The sequence below is a fragment of the Mandrillus leucophaeus genome, unplaced genomic scaffold, assembly GCF_000951045.1.
Source record: "Mandrillus leucophaeus isolate KB7577 unplaced genomic scaffold, Mleu.le_1.0 Scaffold690, whole genome shotgun sequence".
NCBI classification, from domain to species: Eukaryota; Metazoa; Chordata; class Mammalia; order Primates; family Cercopithecidae; genus Mandrillus; species Mandrillus leucophaeus.
In genome coordinates, this window is record NW_012107475.1 from 878440 (window position 1) to 888814 (window position 10375).

The window sequence follows — 10375 nt, forward strand, 5'->3', positions numbered from 1 at the left end:
AATGAATACAAAACACTGCTCTGAAATTCTACTGTTGCCTACCCAAGACTCTTACCTGAAACTTGCTTTCTCTTTGATAAAAACAGAAATTACAAATGAGTTAAATCAGTTAAAGAAATACCATCAAATTGAGTCTTTGTCTTGTGATTTATAAAGAAATTTAGAAGAAACACTCTTTTAATTCAATACTATTCAGTATTTTGTGCATGTGACCCTTAAGATTATTATTTATCCTGCCTATTTTCATATTCCACACCTCTGGAACCCATGGATTAAACCATGGTAAAGATTATCCAGTAACGTATTGCTTAATGACAGGAATAATTCTGAAAAATGTGTCATTAGGCAATTTTGTCTTAAGAACGTCACAGTGTATGCAGACCAGCCAGATGGTATAGCCTCTTAAACATCTAAGCTATATGGCATAGCCTATTGCTCTCATACAGCATGTGACCATGCAGCATGTTACTGTATTGAATATTTTAGGCAATTATATAACACAATGGTACGTAGCTATCTAAACAAATTTAAACCTAGAAAAAGTAGGTGAAAATACAGTATTATAATCTTAAGGGACCATTATTGTACTGTTGTTGTGTATGTGGTCCGTTGTTCACTGAAATGTCACTATGTGGGACATGACTGGTAACTGAATTTCTTAAACCATGATCACATTGAATATACCAGTACTATAACATTTAATCACTGTATTCTTTTAAAACTAACAGAAAACTAAAACATAAAATCAAGTTTTAATTGTACTATAAAATTACAGAGAAATAAAAGCAGAAACTGTTAGTATAAATTTTTTTACAATGGCAAAATAATAAGGATATATTCACATATATATACTTACTTGTTTTTTTAGAGCTAGAAAATACTCTGAATGATAAATATGATCATTTGTAGGATCTTCTACCCAAATCCACCAAGGTTCTCCCACTGTCCCATGTACCTAGAAGAAAAATAGTATATCATAACTCAAGTAAGGGATAGCATCCAATCTTCTCACTCTAGAAGCTTTATTGATACATAATTTATATTACAAAGTTTACTCATTTAAATATTTACAGTATACAGTTAAATAATTTTAAAATATTTCCAAAGTTGTACAACCATCACCATAATCTAGTTTTAGAACATTTTTACCACCTCAAAAAGAAACCTTGTACCCATTAGTAGTCACTACCTTTTCCTTACAGATTTGCCTATTCTGTAAATTTCAATTAAATAAAATCATATAATATGCAGTCTTTTGTGACTGGATTTTTTAATTTACCATGATGGTTTCACAGTTCATCTAAGTTTTAGCATGCATCAATGCTTTCATTCCTTTTTATTGTCTAATAATATTCCATTGGATAGATATACTGTATTTTGTTTTATCCATTTCAATGTCTTTCTCTCTCTCTTACTCTCTCTCTCACTCGCTCTTCTTTGCGAAACTCAGTCTTGTTCAGCATGCATCTCTCCCTCATGTGACTCAAGAAAAAGTGACCACATCCTCTGGGATAATTTTGATTGGCAGAAGTCAATCAGCTCATGGGATTCCCCTCACAACTGCTGTGGTAAGGCAGAGGCACATGACAAATACTGGCCCAATTAGACAGAAGAAAAGGTCTATGGTCCATGCTCTGGGCTGGAGAAGTGGGGATGTGTTTCCCATGCTCTGTTTAATGCAAACAGTAAATCAGGAAAACATTTGAGAAGTATCCACAAGTGTCAGCAGAGCAAATGGGTGAAAAGTTCCTGGTCCTTGAATGACATCTTTAAACAGAAGACTCAACCATCATTAGGGCCTATTCTACCTGTGGACCTGTTATTATGAAACATAATATACTTTAGTCCTTAACTCAGTTTGAGGCAACTTAAGTTTTCCAATCTTGAAGTCAACAGCATTGTGCCTGACAGAGATAACTATTAAAATCATTAAGTACTCTGTCTTACTAATGAGTTAAATCAAACTGTAGATTTATTACAGATATTGGCAGAAGGAGACAGTGTAAGAAATACAAAACTTCCACTCATTTCAAAAATAGTGTATTAAAAATAAAATTTCAAGTATGAGTTTATGGGTAACAATAAATTTATATTTATGTGAAACTTTATATCTATAGAAATATTAAATATAATTTTGTATCATCTAGTCCCAATGAAAATTCTGTAAAAAAGATTATTATTATTATAATAATACATGTTTATAACTGAGGAAACTAAAGAAATTAAAGATTTAGACACTTTAAGACCAATGTAGAATTAGGTTAAAATCAAGGTTGGGTAATTTTAGAGCATACTGTTAAAATTCATTCACATTAAAGATCTATAAACATCAGGTAATGCAGAAGATACTTAATTAGAACTTTACAATAACATGCGAAATAGGCACTGCTATACTATTAATAGTGATTTACTTGTTTTCCCCCATCGGCTTATTGAAAGTAAGAACTGAGCCTCACTTGCCTTTGTACCTACAATCTCTAACATAGTAACTGGTACAAAAATAGATCTTTAAAAGATATTGATTGAATAAAAAGAGAATCTGGTGTGTATCTTTATATACACAATAATATCTAAGCTATCAATGGAGAAGAAAGAATTAAAACAGAAACAAAAACGTGATGGGAATCAAGGATGAACATTTTGAAAAACTGTATGGTGTTAAATATTCAGAGAAGTAAAGGAAATAACTGAGAAAGATCTATTTATTATGGCAATCCATCAGTCTTTGGAGATCATGGAGGAAGTAGTCTCAGTAGGAAAGAAACAGGTGATCGGGGGAAAATAATACTTTTCTACAAGTCTAATGTTTCAAAAAAGGAAAGAATATTAATTTAAGAGACATCAAGATTTAAAAATGGCTCTTTTTATCATGAAAAATCTTGAATTTTTTGGAAGGCTAAAATGACAAAGTAGACATGGCAAAAATGAAGATAACATAGAGAAAATAAAAGAAGATAGAACTAATATAGCAAAGTCCCTATGGAGTTGAATCCACTAAACTGTTGTTCATTGTTGAAATTTAGGTTTTCTAAATGTTTTGAAGGAACCTCACTGGTTGACATATTACTAATATACCAAGGTTTTGTTGAGGATGAGAGTAAATATTGCTATAAGTTTTTTAAATTATTATTATTTTTTTGAGACAGAGTCTCGCTCTGTCACCCAGGCTGGAGTGCAGTGGCACGGTCTTGGCTCACAGCAAACTCAGGCCTCTCGGGTTCACGCCATTCTCCTGCCTCAGCCTCCCAAGTAGCTGGGACTACAGGCGCCTGTCACCATTCTCGGCTAATTGCTATAATTTTTTACATAAATCCTCAATATATATTCCTTTTAGAGGATTTTCTATATGCCTTAGGAACAGATGTAGTTGAGCCTGTAGTACAGACATTTTTGTTTAACATAGATATAGGTGTTTTCCACTTCTACCTGATCATTCCAAGTGAAATCAGGATAGATGCTCAGTGTCACTCGGAGGACAGTCCTTGTGATGGGCTGAATGGATGCTTCCATCATAACAGAAGGAATCTGATGAACACATTGTTTGACTTTCAGTCCAATATTCACATGATGCAAAATGTGACCTGCAGAAAAATATCACATAGAACAAATGTGTCCAGGCAGAAAAAAGCAATATAATCTGACTTGTAAATGGGATTTCAGAGAAGGTGATTTTATTGCTTGTTTTATGATTTGCTATGTAGATTAGCTGACATTCTTGACCTGGCATGTTTGAATATTTTGTAATAGTTAACTTGAATTAGCAATTCACAGTTTTTAAAGTCAGTATCAAGGTTTCTTTAGCTATTAATAGGGTTCTTAAAATTACGATAGTGTTTAAACTACTATAAACAGATTCACTTGAATATGAAGAGATTTTTGCTTGATTTTAGATAAATGAAAAATATTTATAAGTATGGCAAAATTTTTATTTTGATTAATGTGTAAATTCACAATACCTTCTTTTACATCTAGCAACATATTCTCTTTGCACAAAACAATACATTCAAACATATTTGCTTCCTTCTTACCTATTTCGTCTTTCCTCATGTCTTTCAGCTTATCCACAGTAAGCTTTTTTTCTTCTAATCTTGTTAGGATGTGTGGTGGTAGGACTGAAAATTGTCTCAAAGGGCTAGCCCAACCCCAAAGCCTCTTGTCAATGACTTTACTAAGATTCAGGAGCCTGTAGGTCATAGCAGGCCAACGTTTCCTCAGAGCAATTTCAAAAAGAGCACGGACAATTCTAGCTGCATTCTAAAAAATAATAGGAGGAGATTGGTGGTTATATCCAATGTGCTTTTAAATTTGTCAATAAATTTATTATTCAAACTCACTCTGAAAAGAAGTGCAAGTCAAGCTGCATCCTTGAATTGTGGGGCATACCTTTTTGCATATAATACTAATTATTCTTATTATTTCTACATAAGAATAATCCTGTCCTTTATATGTGGATGCTACTTGTTCACTCTCAGAGGAGAAGCCGTATTTCCAAGTTCTTAGAAAGTTCTACCTTCTAAACAGGAACGAAGTAGGAAGAGACAAAAGGCATGCAAAATATTTAGGAGGCTGTTAAGGCATCTGACTATAACAGACAAGGATGCCTCTAGATGAATAGTGGAATGATTAAATTTACAAGGCTATTTAGAGGATTAAGGAAGACTGGGATTCCAGTTAGGGAAAAAAAATTAATGAGAGAAGGGTGACAAATGAAATACTGATTAATGTAGCTACTTATATGAAAGGGCCATATTATTGGCTTCCTATAAACCAAACAATATGTTAACTTGCTTTACATACATTGCCTCATTTAATTTTTACAAAAACTGCATTTAATTGATATTGATATTATGATTTTATAGATGAATACACTAGGGCTCAAAGAGGTATAAAATTTCACCAAGGTCACACAGCTTGTTGGTGTCAGAGCATCTACTCAAAGCCAGGACTAAAGGACTCCAAATATAACTGAGATTCTAGACTCAGTGGTCTGAGGATAACTTCATTAATAGACATATAGAAAGCTATAATGAATGCAGTCTTTTTTCTTCACATTTCTACAGCTAGCTCCCATTTATTTTGCCTCCACCCCTCTATCATTAACTTTGCAGATTGTTTTATTAAAGATTATTTACTAAATGAACTTAAAGATACCTTCCAATATCCAATAACATCTGTGTTTGAAAATAAAGAATGTTCAATCTGGTTAAAATTCAAACAAGACATACAAAACTGAAAATATTTCAAATGGCAGACAAACAATCCAGCCTAAAATTATGAGGTCAAAAATGACAGATGTGTTAAGGGCTTTCATTTCACATTTTATATAAGATATGCACTGTCTTTTGACTAATTTGACTGTTCTGTTTCGGTATTAGAAACTAAAGTACAAAATGGTAGATAGAAGTATGAGGACAGTTCTGATATCCATTAAAAATGAATGAATGGGTCTTTATAAGGCCCAGAGAATAATAAATAAAATTTTGATTACTGTATCTATCAAATAGGTTTTCCTACCTCATTCCCACTTGTTCTTATAAAAAACTGTCAGGCTAATTTTCCCAACTGTCTTTGAAAGTATGTCATTTTAATATTACTGATCTACAGTTGTCTCCTCAAAGCTAAAAGAAGTAGGAGAAATTCCATATGACAAGATACAAACAGGGCATTTTAATCTAGAATGATATAAATTGGCTGAAAATAATAAGTCTATAACATGTACAGTCTAGAAAAGTTAAGCATAAGCCTTTAAATAGAATCCTAGAATATTTGAGCTATAGGTTTACCTTAGGGGCTGAGAAGAGAAAGCTTAAAAAATATAGAAGAAAATACCATTTTACAGAGTTGAGAGAGTAGTTGTTCAATTACTGATAGCTTAAACTTAAAATGTAATAAAATATAATTTATCTGATGCATTCAGGGATGCTAAATCCATAACGGCTATTTAAGAAAAACCAGGGATGCTTTGAGATATCCTTAATCAGAAGTTGACTTCCTGGATACCAATCATGAAGAGAATTAAAGTTTTACATTGTAAGCAATTCTTATGTCAGTCTCTGATACTATCTTCATAATCTTGAAGCAAGCAGAAATGTTGCCAGATTATTCATCCAGAACCCAGTAAAACTTTACCTTTTATTTAAATGATTAACTATTTCAATATAAAATATTAGAACATATAAAATATTAGAAAATATAAAATGACAATATTATATTACTTTATAGAAAAACATATAAAACAAAGGAGATTAGAAACAATTATTCCTATAGAAGCTATGATGTTTAAAGAATATATAAATATTTTCACTACATCTATACTAACTTTATATAATTTATGAAATCATCACCTGGTATCTTGGTTACACTGATTAAATTACTACATTCATTCAAAATGTTTACTAATATGTCTTAGTTTGTGTTTGTAAATATTACATGTTGACAGCACTCCTAAGTACTCACGGCTATTAATAATGATTCATTTAACACAAACATTGTTTTCTATATTTAGTCTTTGAACAAAATTACAAATACAACATAACAGCAGAATCATTTCCATATTTAAAATAAAATTGAGTTTTAATTTATTCTTAATTTATAAAAGGAAATACTCAATAAAATAAAATTAAAAAGCCTTGATAGGTAAGTAAGTTTTTTAAAAAAGTATGTCTAGAAGGGAAATTTTTCATTTGAAGGAAAAATAGGGTAAAACATAACCTCCTTTACTTCACATGAGGGCTTGAATATTAAAACACAAATATCTGAACATTTTATACTATGGTATTTTTTAAAAGTTATAAATTAAATGAGCTGTAGTTTAGGGAATAATTTGCTTTCTGTCCTCAATTTTTAAGTTTCAACAGTAGAGAGGAGAGATAACTTTTGTAAAAACCAGAGACTTATTACACTGAACATATGGTAGGAAATATGTTTACTATGCCTTATTTAATGATTAAAAATATTATTTCTAATATTTGGTAAAAACTAAAAAAGTTTCACAATCTTTTCTTTATGCTTGCAACATTCTTTAACTTATCTCTTTATAAGTACTTTATATTCTTTTACTTTATAAGTAAAAGAAATGAAATTCACCATTTAAAGTAGAAAAAAATCAGGTATCATTTTAAAACTTTATAAAAACATCAACACCAAAAAAAGCCAAATCAGCCATTAAATCTCATCCCCAGTCTTGTTTTATGAGCATAGATTACATAAAATATTTACAAATTAGCAGAACCAGGTCTAAGTAAAATGGTGGTTTGGTAGCATGTCACAAAGCAATACATTCATAGCATAGCATGAATTAGCACCTTGGTCCTCTAAAGATATTCAAGGAAGAGAAAACGGAAGGGAATAAGATTCTTACCTGTGCAACATACGCAGAATCTGATATAAGGGAGAAACTGTCCATTTCTCCTCGGCTGATATAAGTTTGAAGTAAGATGTTTATTTTCCCATAACTATTCTCTACACCTCCAGGAGTGGAGAGTTCACAAAAATTGTTTAATAAGGCATCTAACTCCTCTATTTCCTCTTCTCTGACCTAGAAGAATCAATGTATTTATTGGAATTTTGAGGCTGATTTATTTAAATTTTTCACATTGAAATTAAATACACCACATGCTTTGTAAGAGTTTCCATTTACTATAAAGCAGCACTTTTCTTTCATAGAGTTAAATAACAATAATTTTTCCACAGTTAGCTAAAAAACTGCAATATGAAATGATCTTGAGGCTGATACAATTACATTTTATTATTCATCACCAATATTAAATTCACCATTGACATATAAAAATTTGATATGCCAAAAAATTAAATCTTCTGACCTCACCATCCTTGAATTGATGAGATTTCATATTTTATTTGACCAGAGTAAAACCTCTGCACAACTGGATTAGGGCAAACTTGAATTATCTTCAAATGCATTCATTATAGTCATATATTTTTATATGGTATAACACATTCATAGCTTAAAGCCGTGAAGTACTATGATTCAAAGTATTAAAGTTTTCACTGTTAATAAGATTAAATATTAATATAGGTACAGAAATACTCATATCTATGGTTTGAATCATACAGGTACTTTTACATTTTCTTCAATAAGCCTTATATTGCAATAAACCAAAATCTTCATACTACACTCTTCAACAGTTTCATTACTGCAAAACCAATTTAAATTATTTGATGTGGAGTACAGAACAAAGAATGATGTTAGGTATGACGTAATATTATAATCTAGGACAGTGGGTCTTATTGATAAAGAAAGAACATTGCTGATATTCCAGATGTGATGTGCCATACAGCTCATATGATATTAATTAATGAGAAGCTTTTATAAATGAATGAATGCATACATGTTGCATGCATTTGATTCAAATTTCAAGAATCTTACCTTAATTTGATCAAATTCTTCTGCTTTGGAGACTATGGCAAAGATATCACCTTCTGTTTTGTGAGCATCAAAGAGTTCATTAAAGGTCTACCAAAGTAAGTGTTATATTTGATTAAAATCAAAACATTTAAAATATTTTAAATTAAAAATGTGACTATAAATTACAGAGTGCAGTTATAATGTATGGTTACAGTACTTAAAGTCATTGCTTTATAAATATCAATAAATTTATCAAAGACCAAAACAAAAATTCCTAGAACATAATTAGCTATAGAAGATCTTTAGCAGGAAAAAGATGGATGATGAATAAAAGTTAATAAAATTTACATTAGACACCTTTAAAAAGTTCATAAAATTCTGGTTTTTTGCTTATTTTCAGCATGGCCATGTGGAAATCTGCACAGTTCACTAATTCTAAGCTGATCATGTATCAAAAAATTCGGAGATGTATATCTAGAAAATATGTAATCTGAAAATTCTCAAAATATTGCTAGTGAGGACATACAGAAAATCAGAAAACTGAGTTGAAAAAAATCAGTCAAAGGGCACAAAGATTGAAGACAAATGCTAAAGAAAGTCTAAAGTTCCTGCAAAAGAACTGCAAACAGGTTTAGGATATAGAGTGGTAGCAACACACTAGCAAGTGAACAAATCTAAAAAGTTACTTTGACAAAATGAGTGGATGTGAATAGGTGACCGAAGAAGTGAAAAGCTAGAGACAATATGTTGGATTGATCTCAACCAGATCACAGTTCTGAGATAAAATATGTTTAAAGATTTTAAAGAAACCTAAAGTGCTATACAAATAGAAGGTTTATTTGGGGAAAGATGGGGAAAAGTTAGTAAGCCCATGAGGTGTTTTCTGAAAATCATTACATGTATAAGCAAATGTGCCTTGACTTTTTAGGCTTTGGTGTGTATATTGCTTAGGATAAACACATTGAATAGGATGACAAGAGGTTTCTGAGTATCTGAAGTTTTTTTTCTTGTCTTTACTGAGGGTATACTGTTGAATTCATATAAGTTAAATGGATTTTGTTATATTATTTGCTTTTATTATTTTGCATTAATAACACATTTTGAAGTCTAGAAAGTATGTGCATATAAAATTAAACATATTTGCATTTGTTCCACTCAGTATAATACCTCAATGGTGTTGTATTTAATATAGTAATGGCTGGCAGTTCTACCCAAATCAGTTGAGGAAAAATATCCAGTTCGCTCCTCAAAACGAATCATCTGAGCTTTGTCTAGTTTTCGTCCAACTTCAATGACCAACTGTTCTCGATGCTTTCTTAATGTTGGGTCAATCTATGGCAAAAATATATAAACAGTTGAATATTTCTTTAGAAAGTAACCATTTGCAAACATATATCTATTTATGGAAATTAAAACTTTTCTTAATGTTTTAGTTAGACTTTTTAATTACAGTTTTTAAAGTACATTTTTCTACATTTAGGAAAAAATTGAAAATATTTTATGCCATTAAATAAAGGAAGCTTAAAAATTCATTAAAATTATAAATGTGCATATTCTTTTCAGGTACCAACATTTTGGAATCTAAAATTCTTATATGATCTTATGATCTTGAAAATCATAAAGATTAAAAATCAAATTTAAAAAACTCAATACTTGTCTTCTTTCGCCCATACAGAGGGGATTTTAAATTATCAAATCATATTCATACTTTATTATCAGTTTTTTGGAGAAATGATAGCAAGAATGCTTTCCATGTCAAAATCAAGATATATTTAAAACTGCAAAGTTATCCGGCCAGGTGCGGTGGCTCACACCTGTAATCCCAGCACTTTGGGAGGCCAAGGTGGGTGGATCACAAGGTCAGAAGTTTCAGACCAGCCTGACGAATATGAAGAAATCCCATCTCTCCTAAAAATACAAAAATTAGCCGGGTACGGGGGTGCGCGCCTGTAATCCCAGCTACTCAGGAGGCTGAGGCAGGAGAATCACTTGAACCCAGGAGGCAGAGGT

The 10375-nt window shown here is 31.3% G+C and overlaps 1 protein-coding gene across 1 annotated transcript in view; it reads right to left on the minus strand.

Annotated features, from left to right (window-relative positions):
* ASCC3 (activating signal cointegrator 1 complex subunit 3) overlaps positions 1-10375 on the minus strand; it is a 404060-nt gene that overhangs the window by 153184 nt on the left and 240501 nt on the right. The window contains exons 18-23 of the mRNA XM_012002619.1: positions 9533-9697; positions 8387-8473; positions 7361-7537; positions 4029-4254; positions 3427-3581; positions 857-955 (exon numbers count right to left, since the gene is read on the minus strand). Coding sequence (XP_011858009.1) covers positions 857-955; positions 3427-3581; positions 4029-4254; positions 7361-7537; positions 8387-8473; positions 9533-9697 — 909 coding nt within the window. The remainder of the gene's footprint in view (positions 1-856; positions 956-3426; positions 3582-4028; positions 4255-7360; positions 7538-8386; positions 8474-9532; positions 9698-10375) is intronic.